Raw genomic sequence first — 18898 nt, 5'->3', positions numbered from 1 at the left:
ACATAGAGTAAAGAGGGCTCTAAGAAAGCGCAGGTAAGCTTCTATTAGGCTGCCTAGCTAACTTAATGTAATAGTCTATAGCGCCTCTATAAGAGAGTAACTCTAAGGCCTTAGATTTATTAAAAAGGTTCTAAAAGTCTGCTAGCTTGCTAGAGAGCTCTATTATAATAGGCTTCTTAAATAGCGTAGAGGTAAGTGTAATAGAGCGCAGCGCGTTAATAGTAAGAGTAAGTTTATAAAGGTTTGTTACCTATAACGCCTACGCTATATTTCTATTATTCTCTACGTTCTATGCAAACGTAGATACTATAGATACTACTATAGATCTAAGCTCTAGAAGAGATAGGCGCGTAGTAGTTTTCTTTACAATTATGCCTTCTACTACTCTAACGCGAAGTTTACTCTAGAGCATATTAAGAATAATGCCTTTACAGCGTATCTACAGTTTTTCTAAAATAACGTTATAGGCAAGTTCTAGAATAACGTAGGCTACTAGCTACAACGTCTAACTATCTAGATTATACGTTATAGCTATAAGTCTAGAAATGTTAGTTCTCTCTAAGAACTCTGCAGTCTAGCAAAGAGTCTAAGAAGAAATTACAATATAATTAGCCTATAGCCGCAAGGCTACCGCCTTGCTAATAGCGCTATAGCACTTGCACTCTAAGTCTACTAGAGCCTACACTACTTTAACGCTATCTAGTAGTAGTAGAATAAGAAACAGGCTCTTATCTATAAACTACTAGATCTCGCAGACATTATTAGTAAGAAGGTTACTTGCAGACTTCTCTACTAAGTTAGCACTTACTTACTCTTAGTCTAGACTTAGACTAGAGGCTACTAGTTTTCTAAAACACTATATCTCTCTTCTATTATAGCATATCTAAACTCTACTACCTATAGTATAGTTGTGTTAGTGCAGCTTTAGTAAAGATGCCTCTACTTACTATAGCAGGTATAGGCCTCTAAAGCGCGCCTAGCGTTAAAAACGTTCTAAGAAATCTAGTTAGCGCAGGCGCTACCTACGCTACGCTCTAAAAAGGTACTAGAAGTCTTTACAGCGCCTACATTTACTATCTAGATATTACTATTATAGTTACAAGCTAGAGGCGCTAAAGGCGTAAAGTTGCAATACAAACTCTTTACCTTAGCAGTCTTAATATCTACTGCAATAGCCTTATACTTCTAGACAGCGCTGTTAAAATCTAAACGCTAAACGCCTTAGTTAAGAGCAACTACTTGTATACGCTTATTAAGCGCCTAGCGCAGCTTAGCAAGCTTCTAGTTACTACTCTAGCTAAGCCTATCTACCTGCGCAAGAAGCTAGCTAAAGTAAATAAAAAAGTTAGTAAAGCTCTACTTTTTACCTTATTGCAAGTAATCTAACTATACTTAGGCGTGCTTCTAGAAGTGCTAGTCGCTATAACAGAACTTAAGATACTCTAGAAAGGCAACAGAGTTCTAATAGTTCTATTTGCTAAGCTTATAAAATAAAGCAACTTTGCGCTATACTATAATTAAGAGAGACTACTAAATATAAACAAACTAGGCCTTTACGTCTCTAATAAACTTCTAGTCTACATCTAACCTATATTCTATTATAATGCGCTACAAATAAAAGTACATTCTATTACTAGTAAATAGCTTTTCTAGAGGTAAGGCCTTATAGTAGAAGGTAGAGGCTACTATAGTAGTAGAAGAACTTAGAGGTAGTAGCACTACAGCCGCTAAGAAGAATAGCGTAAGTACTAATAAAGTTATAGTTATAGTAATAGGCAGTAATATTATAAAGCTAGGCGTAGAGCGCATTAAGGTAATAAGGTTGCGCAGTTTCTTATTCTAGAAGCGCAACATCGCTATTATAACGTAGTTCTAGGCCTATACCTTATAGATAGCTGCTATCTACTTAGAGAGCTAATAGAGCAACGCAAGAAGAGAGACCTCTAGAGACTCTTAGGTATTCTGTACACTAGGTTCTGCTATCGCAATACTTAGGTATAGCGTGCAAGAAGAAGAAATATAAATATTATAAACTAGCCTTAAAGTGTAGCTACAACAAGCGTTAGTAAAGATATTATATTTCTTAGAGAGAGAGCTTGTAGTAAGCCTCGCTCTATATACTAAGCTAAGGCTTAGGCAAAGCCTAAGCCTATTACACTTATACTAACTCTTTTTATAGTATTCTACTTTAAAGCCTACTAAGTAGGCTATTATTTCTATAGTTAAAGATTTATAAAATACTATTTAAAAACTTTAGGTAAAGCTTACTTTCTAGCTAAAGAGTAATAAAGCTACTACTAAGAAGAGCTAGCTTAAAAAGTAGATTAAGAGTAAGAAAAATAAAATTAAGCGCTTTAGAGCTAGTATTCTCTAAGTTACTCTTAAATAATTTCTAATAGTCTCTTATAGTCTATTTTAGCCTATTCTAGAGTAGTATAAGCTCTTCTAGTATATTTAGGTAGAGTTTAATAGAGTTTACGTAGAATTAACTAGAGTTAAAAGATATTAACTAAAACTAGCCTCTTTTAGCTCTATATAAGCTATTATAGCTTAGTTTAGTCTAGATTAATACCTATAAGTAGATCTATTCTTATAAATATAAAAAGGTTTATATTTATAATTAAAGTTATTTATTTATATAAATTTACCTAAAGTGTAATATTTAAATTCTTTAAAACTAATTATAAGGCCTAAAAAACTATTAATTCTTATACTAGAAAGTAAGTTAGAGTTAGATAGTTATAAGCTATTTTAGTCTAAAGTACTATTAAATACTTTAAAAAACTCTATATAGAGAAAAAAGGTAAAGATATACTCTAGTTTATACTAGAATAGCTTATTATAGCTTAATATAACTTATTTTCTCTTTTTATAAAGCTATTTATAGTATTACTTTATAAGCTATACTTTTAAAAACTTTCTACGCTACTAAATACCTTTCTTATTTTAAAACTTCTATAGCGTATTAGCTAAGATATTTAAACCTAGTTTTTATAAGTTTTCTTTCTTTAGATACTTAACTTATTTAATTAGGTACTTTTATTAGTTATTCTTATTACGCTATCTTTTAATAATACGTTCTACTTTATATATATTATTACTAAATTTTCTTAAAGTATTTTATTTAGACGCCTTAAAGTATAAAATAGTATCTTTTAGATTAAAAGGCTCTAAAAGTAACGTATAAAATACTAGATAAATACTATTAAGTTCTAGAAAGTTAACTTAAAAGGCTAAGAGGCTAATCTAGTCTATAATCTTTTTAGGTCTAAAAAACTTCTAATCTAGCTTTTTCTTTAGATAAGTACTTCTAATATATTAGTTAGAAACTAGAACTTAGTCTTCTACCTTAAAGAGTATTAGCGCGCAGTACTTATTAGTATACTCTTTCTAGTAAGTATTTACTACCTTAATCTTCTTATAGTACTTTTACTATAGTTTAATTACTTATTTAGTAAGGCTAGCTTCTATAGAGCTTTTTTTCTTACTAAGAGCTAAATTAAGCTAATCTACTTTATAAAAGTATCTTCTATAGTAGACCTAAAAGAAAGTAATTCTAGTAGTAGAGTAAATACTATTATTATATATAAACTCTCTAATAAATATCTAGCGCGCCTAATTATTTTATTCTAGAAAGTAATAGTAGTAAAGGTACTACTCTAAAGTCTAGTTTTATTTTTTAGTCTAGCTATTAGTCTAAGAATAGAAAGTAAAAGTAAGAACTTTTCTAGTATTAAGATAGTAAAGAAAAGAATTCTAATACTTAGAGTTTATTAAAAAGCTTTAATCTAAAATAATACACTTTAGTACGCTATAAAGCTAGATAACTTTACATATTTAGGCTTATACTAGGTTAGTACTATTCTAATTAGCCTATACTAGTACGTAATAGGCTATTTTAGTTAATTTATCTATAATAACTAGTATAGTGTTATACTTTATACTAAAAACTATACTAAGTAGTAGTTTTATAATAAAGTCTATTATTATTTTTTTCTAAAAGTAGTTAGATATTAGAAAAGGCTATAGTAGGCTATAAAGCCTATACTTTATAGAAGTAGACTTTTTATATATAAGGTAATTCTTATAGTATTACTTTATATTCTTATATATACTCTTTTAAAAGTAGTACTTTTATAGCTTTTCTAGAGTACGCCTTACTTTAAAGTAGTCTACTAAAGAGTTATTATAATATTCTTAGAGAGCTTATAACTTCTCTTTAGTAGTTACTAGTATTCTTACTACGTAATAGCGCGTTTTAGCTTTATCTAGGCTAGACTAGTTAACTTTAGACTTAGACTTGTCTAAAGTATCTAAAAAGGTGTAATTTATCTTATTACACTTTTCTAGAGTCTAGAGCTCTAGTATATTATATCTACTAGCCTAGTTAAAGCTCTCTAAACTTTTAGTAAAGTTTTATTATTTCTTAGTACGCTTAGTAGAGCGCGTTTATACTATAGCTACTAAAAGAGAAGTTCTATTACTATTAGTTATAAGATCTCTTATAAGCTAGATAAAAGCTTTATTATATTTCTAGGTAGATTTCTAAGCTTTTACTATATAGTTAGAGTAGTAAAAAAGCCTATCTATAAAGTTAGTAGACTCTACCTTATAGTAGATATTAAAATTAAATCTAAATAGTATAATATAAGACTTAACCTATTAATAGTTAAGAGTCTTAGTTTTTATAAACTATTTTAGATTCTAATAGTTAGTCTAGAGATTAAAGTGTATACTCTCTAGATATTAGTACTAATACTCTAGGCTCTTAACTATTATAAGTAGCTTCTAGTTATATGTATTATAATTATACTCTACTATAATAAGCTTATATAAAAAGAAGTTAACTAGACACTATTAGTACTCTCTAGCTCTATTTAGTATATATTAGCTTAATATACTTATAATTACGCTACCTAAGGCGTTTACCTTAGCTTTAGTCTTTCTATCTTACTTAAAGTAAGTTAAAATAAAAATACTTAAAAAAGAGTTTTTTAGCTTTTAAAAGGCCTTTTTAGCTTTTTTATTAAAGTTAAGAATCTAACTCTTCTCTTTTTACTAGACGCAGCTACTCTTAGCTACTTCTAGTTTTTTCTAGGTTAGTTTAGTTAATAGTAAAATAAGTTAGAAGAATCTAGTAATAAACTACTTATAGTAGTTTATAAAGCTAATAAATACCTAAATCTTATACACTATATATAGTTTAGGCTATTCTTAGATTATCTTAATTCTATTCTTATTAATTTATATTCTCTTAGAAGAAACTACGTACTTAAGGTACTTAGTATACTAAGTATACTACTTATACTTTAGAAGCTTTAAAAACAGCTTTATATTATGTAATCTACGTAGAACTTCTTTAATATAGCTTTTATACTCTTCTTTAGTATTAGAGAAGATAAGAATATTATCTAAGTATATAATATAAGTTATATTAATTAATTCTATAAAAACTTAATAGATATAAGTCTAGAACTACGTAAAAGCGTTTATAAGACTAAAAGATATTATAGTATACTTAAAACTACTATATCTTATATAGAAAGTAGTTTTTTACTTATTACTCTTCTTAATATATACTTTATAGTAAGCCTCTTTTATATTAAGTTTAGTATAAAATTTAGCGCTAGCTAATCTTTTTAGAGACTCTATAATAAGTAGTAAAGAGTACTAATTTTTAATAGTAACTTTATTAAAGTCTCTATAGTTAATATATAAGTATATACTACTATCTTTCTTCTTAGTAAAGAGTATAGGCGCCTCTACTAAAGACTTACTATACTTAATTTACTCTTACGCTAAGTATTTATCTAAATACTTATATAAGAGCTCTAACTCTATTTTAAAGAAGTTATATAATAGCTAGTAGAGCGCTATAGTCTTAGATAGTAAATTAATAGCTAAGTCTTATAGACTATAGTTAGTAAAAACTCTTAAGTTATTTTTTAATCTAAAGTACGTAAACTTAGTATATTATAAAAGTAAACTACTCTCTTTAGCTTCTTCTAAGCTAGACTAAAGTATTAAAGTAATAAAATAGCTATATATATCTACTATAGAATTATACATAGTCTTCTTAAACTTCTTAGCCTCTTCTAGCGTAATCTTTTTATAGATAGTTTTTTTCTTAGACTTAGTACTCTAAAAGAGTAGCCTTTATATAGAGTAGCTAATCTTTAGATAATATATATCTATCTAGAGTAGACTTAAGTATACTTAATACTTATAGACTTCTATAATAATATATAAAATATTCTAAGTCTCTTATTTTTTATAAAAATTTACTACTTTTATAGTTACTATAGTAGTGCTATAAATCTTTAATTCTTTACTATTTACTTTATCTACTAATAGCTTAGATAGAAAGTAAACTAGTAAGCTTTACTTTATAGTAAGTAACGCTAAAATAAAGTTTAACTAGAAACTTTTATTTACTAGAGCCTTAATAGGCTCTAATTAGCTAAGTAATACCTTTACTATTAGTAGCTTTACTAGCTTAAAGTAAAGTATATTATAAAAAAGTTCTAAGTTTTAGAATACTAGGTCTAAAGTAATATAAGTAGCTAAAAAAAACTCTAGCTTTTCTACTTACTACTTTTTTTTAATCTCTAACTAGATAAGCTTTTAAAGTTTTTCTTAGACTTTAAATAGTCTTTTTAAAAGTATTTAGTCTTATTATACTTCTAATAAGTTATATTAAAGTTTTTTAAACTATTTTAGTTTAATTTAGCTAGTTATAAGTTAGATTTTACTAAACTAGTCTTCTTAGCTTTTTTTTAAGTCTAAGAAAGCTCTAAAAAAGAGTTTTAGACTTAATAGCTATAGAATTTATTCTTATAAGCTAGATACTTAAAAAGTATAGTAGTACGCTTTATCTTACTTTAATAGTAGTAAGCTAAGGTATTAAGCTTAGAGACTATATTATAGTCTTCTAGGTCTTAAAATAAAAGTTTTTTCTAAATATTAGAAAGAAAAGTACTTATAAAGTCTATATAGTACTACTCTTTAGTATAGTTACTTAGTTTACTTTAAAGCATATTAAGATAGACTAAAAGAGAGTTAGAATTCTAATCTAGCCTCTATTTAGCTTATTTAAGTCTATTATAAGCTATAAGATATTATAATAACTTAGAACTAAGCATATTAAGTATAACTATTTTAAGTTTCTTCTAAGTAAGCGTTTAAAATACTTTAAGTTTTATATAGTTTTAGAAGTAGATATTCTAAGTAAAGTAAGTAGTTTTATCTAGAAACTTTATAGTAAAGTTTATCTTTTAGGTATTTATAAAAAAGATAAAAAGTACTTCTTTAAAAATAGCTTTATAATTACGTACTTAGTAGTTATACTATAAGTAGTTACGCGTAGTAAATATCTCTAGGTTCTTAAAGTATAAAGCTTCTAAGTTTAACTAAAGCTTATCTTTTAAAGCTAAGATATAGTAAGTAATATTCTCTTTAAGAGCTAAGTAGTTATCTATAAGTATTTTATACTTTAATTTTTTAAGATAAGCTATATTTTAATAAGTACGCTCTAATTATTTCTACTTATATAACTTTTTAAGTTTATAAGTTAAAGTAGCTTATTTATTTTTATTTTTAGTAGTAGTAGCTTATAAAAGCTTAGTTAGCTCTAAAATAAGCTCTAATAGCGTATTACTATTTCTAATAATTAAGACTAAGTTAGCAACGTCTAAAGAGGCTTCTAATAAGTTTATAAGTTTCTTAGTAAGTAGTATTACTACTTTTAGAAATATAAAAGCTAATTTCTTCTAGTTATTATCTATTACGCGTAAAAATAGTATAGCTTACTTACTACTATATTATATTACGCTAAAGAGATCTACTTTAGAGCTTATTATATCTAAATAGTATATATAAAAGTATTATAAAGTAGAGTAATTTAAATATTAAATAATAGAGTTAGTTAAATACTAGATATATAATATTAAACTATAATTAGGTGTATTATTTTTAAAAGACTAGAGATAAATTACTACTAAGCTATAATAGTAATTCTAAGATATTTATAGCTAATGCTAAGTTAGCCTAAGCTCTTTAGAGCTAGAACTTAATAGTAGTAAGTTACTTTTACTATATTAAAAAGTAAAAGCTAGTAGTATTTAATATTAATAAAGATATATAGTTAAATTAAAATTTAAAAATTAATAAAAGTAAAAAAAAGTACTATAGTATATATATATTATATAAGTAATAATAATACTAAAGTACTTTATATACTTTACTTTTAACTTATATAGTTTTTATATATATAAAGTTATACTTTAAAACTATTACTTTTATTTTATAGTATACTTAATAACTTATTATAATAAGTAACTTATAACTTCTAAAATCTATATATACTTATATAATTAGGTTCTCTTAAAAAAAGAAGTATTGTTAACACAAGAGCTTGCGTCTTCCGCTAAGTGAGCTGATGTAGAGTGGCCTGGGATCAGGTATACCAATACTTGTCGGGTATCACTTCGCGCTCTGCATCGTTGACGTATCTGAGGGGCGCGATATATTCCCCGAGGGACATGGCACGATGTAGACGCCGGCCGGTTGACCAGCTTCTAAAGGACGCGTTGAGCTGGCTAATGCAGGTAAACAGATCGCGAGAACGCAAGGGGCCAGACAGGATTAGATGAACAACCGACGCAGAAGGTTAGAGATTTGAAGTTCAGTGCCGTACACTTGCTTGTTTCAAGTGCTGCTAAGGGTGGCTGTAGGATGCTAGTAGGAATGCGCAGGTGGCGCTGCTGTCATCAGGCGGCGTAGCCAGAAGCGCCGCGCTTGGACTTGCCACGACACGCATCGACCCAGGAAGACGATCATAGCAGCCGCGGGTGTCGATGCAAGCCGAGGACACCTAGAGCAAATTCGGTGGATAGATGGACTGCAGCGGCGAAGATAGGTGTGGCTACGCGCGACACCGACGCGTCTAGCGCGATCTCGGGATGCTCGGGGTGAACCAGCCGATCAACGTCATCCTGTCAAGGCCAACGAGGGCTTCATCACTGCCGTCGCCCTTCATACCTAGGTATCGTCCCAACAACAATTCGAAACAAACCCGTGGAGAAGGCTGGGGCACATCATTCTTGGAGTGAGTGCCCATCTACAGCATGGCAGGCAATGATCCACAAGCTCCGCACTGAGCGGAATTCCGCAACTATGCCTGGGCCTACATAATGCCTCTTGCCGCAACCTGGCCGTCGTATACAGCCATAGCAAGTAAGATATCGGCGAGTAAGGAAGGACGCGTGATAGTGACTTGCGGCCATCATCGCATCAGGCTCCCATACTTTAAAGGCTCTCGGATACCGGTGCACAATATCAATTCAAACAGCAAACAGCCTCAGATATGGATCCTCGTACAGTCGGTACGGTATCTTAACCAAATTTAGAATCACCGCTAACCAAACACCAAGACTTGTCTGCAGCAGCGCAAGATAGTTTCGCGACCTTTGTCAAGGACGAAGCCTTCTTCGCTCTCAACTTTTACCTAGCATGCAACAGCAACATCGAAGCTTGTGCGCCCATCCGCCAGAACCATGCATTTTTGCAACTCGAGCTGAACCAGCTTGAAAGCAGTCTTGATACGTCGAAGCCAGCGTACATTGTTCTCCGCCGCGGTGACTCGCTCACGTTCATCACATACGTGCCATATCGCGCGAAGGATACCGTACGAGACTTCTTCCTCGATTACAGACACGATGTTGTACGACAACTTGGCCCATCGCACATCTCAAGCTCGATAATATGTAAAGAGATCGCAGAGATTACAGACGCTCGATCGTGGGCAGAGCGAGATGCAGCTGCTACCCTGATAGACGACATAAGCATTCAAGGCAATAATGTAGAGTCGTGTACGAGCGCCGCGCATGCTGGAGGCGCACGAAAAGACCAAGGATACAGGAGGAACAAATGCCGGCTTTGCGATCGCCGCATGAAGAACAGAATATCGCCTGAAGCTCTTGCAGCGCTGAAGGTGCTCCAAGGCCCCGGAGCAGCCGTGCAGATCGTAAGCCTTCATCTCAATAGTACCTTTTAAGCGTAATAGCTGACCCGCTCCAGTCCGTCGATAGCAATACCGAGATCCTCCAACTGAACTACATCAAGAACGAACTATCTCCGAAAGATGTCGCAGCAACCCTACCAACCGACAAGCCTAGTTTCACCTTCTACCGTCACCCCGCCACCCATCTACTCTACTTCATCTTCCACTCGCCCGACCATGCCACAGTGCAGCAACGTATGAAGCACACAATGGCCATACCAGGGCTGATCAATGTCCACGCTCAAGACCAAGACGTGCATGTAGACCAGAAGATTGAGATTCATGAACCGGACGACTTGGCCTTTGGAGCCAGAGACGAGCGCATCGGCAGGTTCAGGAGCGTGTATCTGAGGAACGGGTTTGACGGGACGGAGAGCACGTATGATGGTTTAGAAGGCGACAAAGCTTTTTACGACGGGATCAAGTAGCGCATCCTTTATACGTGACTTTTGTAGATAATACTCTCATCGTGCACCTATCTCAATTCTACCACACTCGTCTCACTACTTTACCTCGTAAATATACTCCGCTGGCTCGCCTCTTTCAGTCGAGCCTCTACGCTGGCCAGCAAAGTTAAAGCCTTCTAGTACACATTGTGCGCACTGTAAGGTGACTGCGGAATTGACAGGAAGGTTTACACCAGCAAAGAGTAGTGGTGTCGAGGAACTGATTAGAAACTTATGCATACACCCATATGATAAGGAAAGCAACCACACTTCCCCTCTCGCTAGAATCCATCATCCATAAGGCACACATCAAGTCATGATGCGCCGTATCAGTCTAAAGCGTGTTTCTCATAGCCTATGGTATCGTACAGTACAGTAGATGCGCGAATGCTGCACGAAAAGAAAGACAAAACGCCATCTGCTTATATGCAAGTTTGTATGCCTTCACCCCAGTATGCAGCGGAGATGATGTGTGAGGGAAAAGAGTCGATAACACAAAGATGACCGCGCCGATGCAGAAGTATAGACTAGAAAGCGATGAAATTGGAAACGAAAAGAACACCATGCAGAATGCTACCCCTTGTGTCAAAGTCAGGACGGAGAGAAACGTCTTTCCCTCCCAGCGCCGATGCAGGAATATGCGAAAGACCTAGACCTAGATGGATGGAAATGTCGTGTGGGGATATCGAAATGACACTACGCGTTTGTGTGCGAAAGGAAAGACCCGCTTATGCATCTACATCGTCTTCCTGATACGCCTCCTCTTTCGCCCACTGTCGACTTCTACACTCGTGCTCATCGTATCCCTTGCACTCCGCGGGGTGGAAAACCGCTCACGGATGTGCTCCCGGATGACCTTCTTGGTCTTGTCGCGCTTCAACTGGCGCTCCTCGTCTGGGTCGACGAAGCGATGAACAGTGCGGTGATCGCGTATGCGCTCTTCCTTGTCGTGCTTGCCCTCCTTCTCCGTCTTGGGCCAGGGGAAGCCGTACAGTTTCGAATGGCGCTCGCACCGTGGACATTCTTTACGCGTGTTGTAGCCGTCTTGCTGTACAAAGTCGACGTCGCATGTCTGGCAGTTGACCCACTTGGAGTACTTGGCTGACAGGAGAGCGTTCGATGTCATGTAGTCGCCCGGCTTTCGCGTGTTCTCGACATAGTCGGCTTCGTCTCCCTCTTCAATGGTGATAGGGGTACCAACGCGGTTCTGGACGTCGAAACGAGACTTTGAGCGTGTTGTTCGTAGTGTTGGGCGGGGTTTGCGCTTGACAATCTGCTGGTTCACATCGTCAAACTCGAAGCTCTCAGAAAGTTCGCTGAGATCGGACATGTATGCGTCTTCGTCTGCAGGCGGGGAGGGCCACGGGGCGTTTACCGTTGTCGTAGTGATTTCCTCCTTCACTATCGCCACTCCCATCGCTGGGCAATCTTGTATTGTCGTGGAGTCGACCTGCTCCTTGGGATCGCCGGTGTCGTGCGGGTGATCTTCGTCAATCGAGGTGGCATCTGTAGATGATTGAGTCGACTTGGGTGACGCTGCTGCTATGGACGATTGCGGGGATGCCTCTCGCGACGAGCTGGCCAAGTCCGTAATCACCGTAAGAACACCTTCGCTATGTTCATTGCGGACTTCTTGCGATATCTCTGGCGATGAGACCAAATTGGTCGCTGGATCCTCTATACTCGAAACCGGGAGCTCCTGACGCAGGGACGATGTGCTGTGTGCCTTTTTCAGCGTCGTCTTGCGCAGCAGATTCGATGTGGGCTGCTTGGATGGCGAAGTCTTCTGCTCAAATCTCGCTCGCTTTGGGGCGGGTGTTGTATCACGCGAGGGGTCGTCGTCCGTTGAATCTTCCAGCGATCGCTTCTGAGAAATGGAGGCCGCATCGGAAGCGGTTTCGGCGGTCTGATCATGACCTGCGCCCTCCACCTCTTCATCATTCCCTTCATCGTTGTGGACGACTCGCTTCATAGGTGCCCAGCCGTTTTGCTGCAGACTTTCGCAAGTATTACACAAACACTCCTCATTATCGTCGCCAAAGTAGTCCTCGCCGTACGAGACTGTGATTTCTTCTCCTTCAAGAATCGGCTTCACTGCAACAATCTGCATGCCGTCGTAGCCTTTGGTTGTGAGTTTTGCGTTTGCGTCGCAATCGTGATTGGCGAAGCGCGCGGGACCTAGGAACAAGGAGCGCGTCTTCTTGCGGCTTGAAATAACCAGACTGAAGTCCTTGCTCTGCAGCTCTAGAGTTTTCTCTTGCTCTTCAGTCATAGCTACTTGCACGCCGGTCAAGTACTTGATTTCTTCGCGTGGGTTGATGTCTCGTCGCGCGGTGATTGAGGCCTCGTGTTCCGTGATAATGTATCGGTTGGTGGTGGTGACCTCGAATTGGCAGTCGGCCATGTAGATGTTGACGTATCTGCGGAGATGGCGCTTGAACTGATCCTGATCGCGCTCATCCTTCAGCGTGTTCATGAACCTGCGCAACCCCGGCAGTTGCACCAACTTGTGCACTGCCTCTGCAGGATCCCTCTCCCAGACTACGTGTCGTCGGATAACGTCGGCCACATCCTCCTCGTGTAATCCCCGCGAGCCTGTGAAGCGGCCACCTCTGTTCTTGCGAATCTTGGCCCAGAAGTAGAGTTTGTCCACGAGCGCGTCGGTGATGATGTCGTCGAAAGTGGCGAGCTTGTCCAGCGTCAGTTTCGTCGAGGGCGCCATGATGGCGCGATGGGGTGGATGAGTTCGAACGTGCCCGCGCAATCCGCCGCCGGTCGTGGAGATCGTAGGGAGTCGTAGGGTTTCGCGATTAAGGGGGAGGCTGGCAGGGCTGGCTGACGTTATGGTGGCCAGCAACGACAAGTCATTCACCGTCGCGTACAACAATAGCTGCACCACAAACGAAAAGAAAGAGCGTGCAGACGACGCGCGCAAGGGAAGGAGCGAGCGACGGCACGCACGGGGGATCCAGCACTCGCCCGATAGTTTACGGGAGTATGGACTCGACGGAACTAGCCCTGCAGGCTATCGAGACCCGCATGCGGCGCATGGGGTGAAGGGCTAAGCGAGCATCATCGGGGCCCCTGCCCATGTGCGGCTAAACTGCGGTGGCACGAGTCTGGCTTGCGACTTTGACAGCGACCAAGACACACACCCCCGACGTCAACACCACCACGCCGCGCGCATCGAGGCAGGCAGTCGAGACCAGGATATCGGGAGAAGCCACACAGGATGATTCAATTAAAGGTGTGCTGGGCCGGTCACGCGCGGCAGAGCAAGGACTGATGGATGCCCTTCTAGACCCTCGTGAATTGCATCGACAACTCGGGCGCCGCCATAGTCGAGTGTGTCAATGTCCTGCGATCGAAGCGCCCCGCGAAAGTTGGTATGTGCGCGAAACTCCAAGGCACGGCACGAAGCTGATGGAAGCAGGCGACCGCATAGTAGTGGTTGTAAAGAAGCAGCGAAATTTCGGCCCGGAAACCGGCAACAGCGTCTCCATCAGCGCAGCGAACAAAGTACGGCGAGGCGACGTCCGACATGCAGTTGTGGTACGGACAGCGAAGAAGTGGCAGCGGCCGGACGGCAGCGTGGTCAAGTTCGACGACAACGCCTGCGTACTTATCAACAAGGCCGGAGAGCCCATCGGATCGAGAGTCAGTGGTGTTGTCGCGGCAGAACTGAGGCAGAAGCAGTGGTCCAAGATCCTATCGCTGGCGCCCATGCACGTATAACGGCTGGCATGTGGGTGGGATGAAAGATGCATTTTTTGGGAGTCTATGAGCGCTTTGGAATGTAACATTATGTGTATGCCACTACAATTGTACCCATGGGTATCTCAACGGCTGTTCCCTAAACTCCTCGCAGCAGATATGTGAGATTAAACGCCAGCTACATGCATTTCATGTCGTTGTTCTCTTAGTTATCAGACGGGCGTGAGACGTGACCGCATCCGGCGCACACGTAGTAAAGGGCCTGGACCGGTCAGAATGGCTTGCGAACATGGACGAGAAGCTTACCATGCCCGTCTCGGCGGTCCGCTGCTGCGACTGGAAGAAGACGGCTTCGTTCTCGCCGCACTCTGTGCATTGTTTCTGGATGCGCGGTAACTAGACGCAGGCACAGTCAGCGAGCACGCTCAAGAGCAAGCAAGCAACTGTACTGGTGGAAGACGCAGGAGGCGCTTTCAGGACGTGGGTTCGTCCCACATGTCCTCGTCAAAGTCGTCGTCGTAGTCTTCAAACATTTCATCCTCCTCGCGCATCTGCTGCTGGGGGCGCTCGGCTTGCGGGTCCTCGTCCTCGGCCTCGAGGGCAAAGCCAGGAGCCGATTCCTCGCCGCACTCCTGGCACATGATGGGCATGCCGCACATGGTGCAGCAGGGCATCTCCTCAGAGAGAGCGGCCTGGGCAGCTTGGGCATCGGACAGGGAGTAACCAACCGTGGGATCCTGAGCAACCTCGGCTGTGACACCAGCTGTGGCTCCGACTGTGGACGCGATTTCGTGGCGCATGACGCAGGATGAGGGCGCTTCTTCGGTGAAGTTGCATGTGCGGCAGGCGAAAAGCAGCTTGTTCTCGGATTTGTCTTCGCGGGGGAACAGCAGGTTGGAGCTGCGCGAGGTTAGCCAGGCTTCTTGGTTGCAGAAGAGGCGACGCACCATTCTGAGCAGAAGCGGAAGAGAATGGGCTCCTTGCCGCCCTTGGAGCCGCCCATTTGCGCTGCTGGTGAAGCCATGCTGAGTGGACGTGAGGTCGTAAATCGTAAATGTGCGTGTGCGTGTGGATCGTCGTGACGGCTGTTATGCGCGTGTGAAGAGACAAAAGCGTCGAGGAAGCCTGCGCACAAAAGTTGGGTAGGTACAGAGACAGAGTCACGTCGGCGAGCGCGGGCCACCCGTCTTGATTCGCGCGGCTTCCGTTGCTGTAGCAGAGCCGCGTTCTTTGTTTGGCAGGCGCCCCCGCATTATCGACCTTGAGGCGCCGATCGCCCTGTCCACCGCCTGCAATTCTAGACGTCGCTCCACGCTGCACGCACAACTGCCCGTGCGGAGACTCCTATCAACCTCTGCACTGCTCGCCCTCACCCTACCACAGCCTACTCCGTCCAGCGTCACGCATACATCGCCAGCAACCATGGTAAGCACTGCGCCCGTCGTCCCAACCCACCTCGCACCCCCTCACGCATCCTAGTCGTCCGCCGAAACTGGTCTCCCCGAGGGATGGGAGGTGCGCCGCTCCAACACCAAAAACCTCCCATACTACTTCCACGCCCAGACGAAAGACTCGCGATGGGAGCCACCAGCTGGAACCGATCCGGACAAGCTCAAGGCATACATGGCCGCCAACCACAGCTCCAAGGGCGTTGCGCCCGCAGCCTTCGCGCCGACTGAAGGCAAGATCCGATGTGCCCATCTCCTCGTCAAGCATCGCGACAGCAGGCGTCCGGCTAGTTGGCGGGAGCCCAAGATTACGCGCTCGGTCGAGGACGCCCGGGAGATGATACGGGACTACCAGAAGCAAATACAGGCGTACGAGAGGGGCCAGGAAGACGACACCGCCAAGTCTCTGTCTGAACTCGCGACGACCGAGTCGGACTGCAGCAGCGCTCGCAAGGGAGGCGATCTGTGAGTCTCTGCAGTAGGAGATGCGGCGGGAAACGCTAACGTCATCAGGGGCTTCTTTGGCAAGGGCGACATGCAGAAGGAGTTCGAGCAGGCTGCCTTCGCCCTCAACAAGGGCGAGGTGAGCGATCTGGTCGAGACGGCATCGGGGGTGCACTTGATCCAAAGGTGGGACGAATGCCACAGATCTCAGTATGATGCTAACCATACGCAACGCAGGTTGGAATAGTCGATGCGTCGCGCCAAAACTAGGGCAAACAAAGCGTCATGTACTGTGATGAGGGGTTTCCTGGGACGCGTGCGGGCTGTGCAGACGCGTCGTGGATACCCGCTCAACACCAAGACAATCATGGTAGTACTAGTAATACTACTATCATGAGACATGCATGTGAAGTCCAGGAGCGGGCGCAGCACGTTGGCCGTGTGTCGTGTGTGGTTGTGGTTGTTGTCTGTCTGCTAACATGATTACGTCCTTTGCAGCTCCCCCTTGGTCGATCCGCGTTGGTTAGGGACCGTACGTCGTTGCACGCGTGCTGACGACAAGCAGACCACAATCGAGAGGGCGATAGAGTTTGTGGGGCCGGAACCAGACGCCTTGAGATAAATTTTTCCCATCGCCCGCACACAGCCCACGGCGGCCAAATTCGCGCCCTGCTACAAAAGCGCGCACCAGGACATCGTCGTCGCATCCCGTCTCGCCGTACCGCTCTGCGCTTGGACAGAGACTTCGGCTAACGCGACTTCCCCCGCCAAAGCCATCGCTGCGCTACTGCAGTGAGTAGGCGCCGGCCTCCAAGTACCTCAGTCAGCTGACGTTCAGACTTGAAACCCGCATACTAAAGCCGTCTGGGAGCAGACCTCGAGCCGTCTCCCACTCACTTCGCCTCGCACTCGCACCGTTTCAGTGCGTGTGGCTGGTTTCGGCATCCTCAGCCTGCGCCTCGCCCCCAAGCCAGCCCGGTTCCGGATCAGCCCGAGAAGACAAGGAAGCGGCGGCCCAGTGACGTATCATGTAAGTTGGCTGGTTTTATCCTTTTTTTGCATCAGCCCACCTCAGAAGACGAGGAGCAGCACCGTCGGGCGCAGGTTCTAGACATGGCCAGCAAGTTCGTTTTGGGAGCCTGCTGCAGCGCCGTAGTGTGGCGGGCATGCCGTGCAGCGACTGGGCGGCCATCATCCCGAGCGTCTGGGTGTCGTGCCCTAGCACCTTTTGCAAGGTCGGCGCACGCACAACGCTTTTCCCTGCGTCACAGTAGCCCGCAATTCGACTGTCAAGCTCCTGGGCATTTGGCCTCACCAACCACAGCATTGCCGCCCCTTCACCCTCCCTTCACCACCGCGCCGCTGTGCTTGCACGCCCGCCCCGACCGCACCGCCCGTGCAGCTGCTCTCACTGTCCATTGACGTAGCTGCCCCGTCAGACTATATGGGAAAGTCCCGGGGCCGCACTTTCCCATTACCATCAGCTCACGCACCAACGCCGCCCGCAAAGTGCCCGCATACCCCTGCCGACTCCACACGGCGCCCTGTTTACTCCGCTAACACCTTCGATCACCAGCGCTTCCGCGATCTTTCACCCTTCCACCTCCACCACCTCACACAACCTTTTTGTCTAGAAGATTCCCGTCGTTCTCTACAAATATCACTCACGCTCCTTTGAGTCTTGACAGCGCCACTCACTGCAGTGCTCCCGCTACCCACTATCCTACTCCACCCTCCACTCTCCTTCGACCAAGACTCCACACAGACCTACTCAACCTACCTCGTTGCCGCTATGGCTGCTCCACTATCTCCCCACCCTGTCTACCACGACCCCATCCCAACATCCCGCCGTAACTCCAGTCGCAAGACCATCTCCTGCCTCTCACGCACTCCCTCCAACGTCGATGCTCCTCGCACTTTCTGCCCCAAGGACGGTGATGCATTCAGCTACGACCCCTCTCACCTCCGCCACTGGTACTGTCCCCAAGAGCTCTGGGACCGTCTTCCCAAGCAAGTACAGTCCTGCCTCGGTGATGTTCAGCATGCGGGTGCCGCTGTTCTGACTGGTAAGTCCAAATACGTCTCAGGCACTTGATATCGTACTAACCCAAAACAGGCTTCGAGCGTCTCGACAAGCACCTCGACAACTTTGACGATAGTCAAGTCGACCCCAGGGCCACTGGAGACGAGCTTCTGGTCCACCTCGACGAGCTCCCGCCCCCAAAATTCCGCACAGTCAGCAACGCCAGCAGCGTCTTCCAGTCTGACACTTCTTCGCCTCTCACCAGCGCATCGTCCGCTTCTCAGTCAGGGAGCGCCTCTCCTTCCACTCCAGCCTTCTCTGTGTCTCAGATCATGTGCCCTGGTTCACCCATCTGCTTGGGTCCCTCGGAGCTCTCCCGCTCACGTGAGCGCTCCTTCTCTACGCCGCTTAGATCGCACGACGCCAAGTACGCCGCGGAGCTGTCGCACCTACGTACCGAGGCCCTGCCGCGACTACGTCACAAGTCTTACAAGGTCGAGACCGAGTGGCAGGAGGCCAAGCGTGTCCCGGGCGCCATATCTGCAGATGACATCAACGCCTTCGAGAATTTCTGGGCCGAGAAGAAGTTGCTGATCCTCAGTCTCAATGAGCGGGGTAAGCGTCTTGCGAGTGCCGCTGGCCTTGCTACCACCGGACTCGGCTGGTGCGCCCCGTAGAGGCTAGTGAGGTGGATCTCCTCGACTTGGTCACTCGAAATGGTTCACTGAGCGCATCAGTTACGCGACATGGCGCAGCACCCCCA

At 42.9% G+C, this 18898-nt stretch overlaps 6 protein-coding genes across 6 annotated transcripts; 4 read left to right on the top strand and 2 right to left on the bottom strand.

Moving 5' to 3' along the window:
* Nucleotides 1–9364: 9364 nt before the first annotated feature.
* Nucleotides 9365–10488, top strand: J4E83_000155 (uncharacterized protein; the record flags this gene model as incomplete). The annotated part of the gene is made up of 3 exons (XM_049327119.1): nt 9365–9383; nt 9432–10024; nt 10078–10488. The coding sequence occupies 3 exons, from the start codon at nt 9365–9367 to the stop codon at nt 10486–10488; spliced, it is 1023 nt and encodes a 340-aa protein (XP_049193264.1).
* Nucleotides 10489–11242: 754 nt separating this feature from the next.
* On the bottom strand, nt 11243–13228 carry SET9 (Histone-lysine N-methyltransferase set9; the record flags this gene model as incomplete). The annotated part of the gene is made up of 1 exon (XM_049327118.1): nt 11243–13228. One exon carries the CDS (start codon nt 13226–13228, stop codon nt 11243–11245), a length of 1986 nt encoding a protein of 661 aa, XP_049193263.1.
* Nucleotides 13229–13738: 510 nt separating this feature from the next.
* On the top strand, nt 13739–14241 carry J4E83_000153 (uncharacterized protein; the record flags this gene model as incomplete). Its single annotated transcript, XM_049327117.1, has 3 exons — nt 13739–13753; nt 13808–13892; nt 13940–14241. 3 exons carry the CDS (start codon nt 13739–13741, stop codon nt 14239–14241), a joined length of 402 nt encoding a protein of 133 aa, XP_049193262.1.
* Nucleotides 14242–14693: 452 nt separating this feature from the next.
* On the bottom strand, nt 14694–15244 carry J4E83_000152 (uncharacterized protein; the record flags this gene model as incomplete). Its single annotated transcript, XM_049327116.1, has 2 exons — nt 14694–15120; nt 15168–15244. 2 exons carry the CDS (start codon nt 15242–15244, stop codon nt 14694–14696), a joined length of 504 nt encoding a protein of 167 aa, XP_049193261.1.
* Nucleotides 15245–15642: 398 nt separating this feature from the next.
* Nucleotides 15643–16359, top strand: J4E83_000151 (uncharacterized protein; the record flags this gene model as incomplete). Its single annotated transcript, XM_049327115.1, has 3 exons — nt 15643–15645; nt 15700–16133; nt 16182–16359. The coding sequence occupies 3 exons, from the start codon at nt 15643–15645 to the stop codon at nt 16357–16359; spliced, it is 615 nt and encodes a 204-aa protein (XP_049193260.1).
* Nucleotides 16360–17904: 1545 nt separating this feature from the next.
* J4E83_000150 (uncharacterized protein) lies at nt 17905–18812 on the top strand (the record flags this gene model as incomplete). The annotated part of the gene is made up of 2 exons (XM_049327114.1): nt 17905–18178; nt 18229–18812. 2 exons carry the CDS (start codon nt 17905–17907, stop codon nt 18810–18812), a joined length of 858 nt encoding a protein of 285 aa, XP_049193259.1.
* Nucleotides 18813–18898: the final 86 nt, after the last annotated feature.

This window comes from Alternaria metachromatica, assembly GCF_023757995.1.
Source record: "Alternaria metachromatica strain BMP 0045 chromosome Unknown scaffold_1, whole genome shotgun sequence".
Classification (NCBI taxonomy): Eukaryota; Fungi; Ascomycota; class Dothideomycetes; order Pleosporales; family Pleosporaceae; genus Alternaria; species Alternaria metachromatica.
The sequence above is the reverse complement of the archived record's forward strand: the minus strand, read 5'-3'. Positions and strand labels throughout refer to the sequence as shown.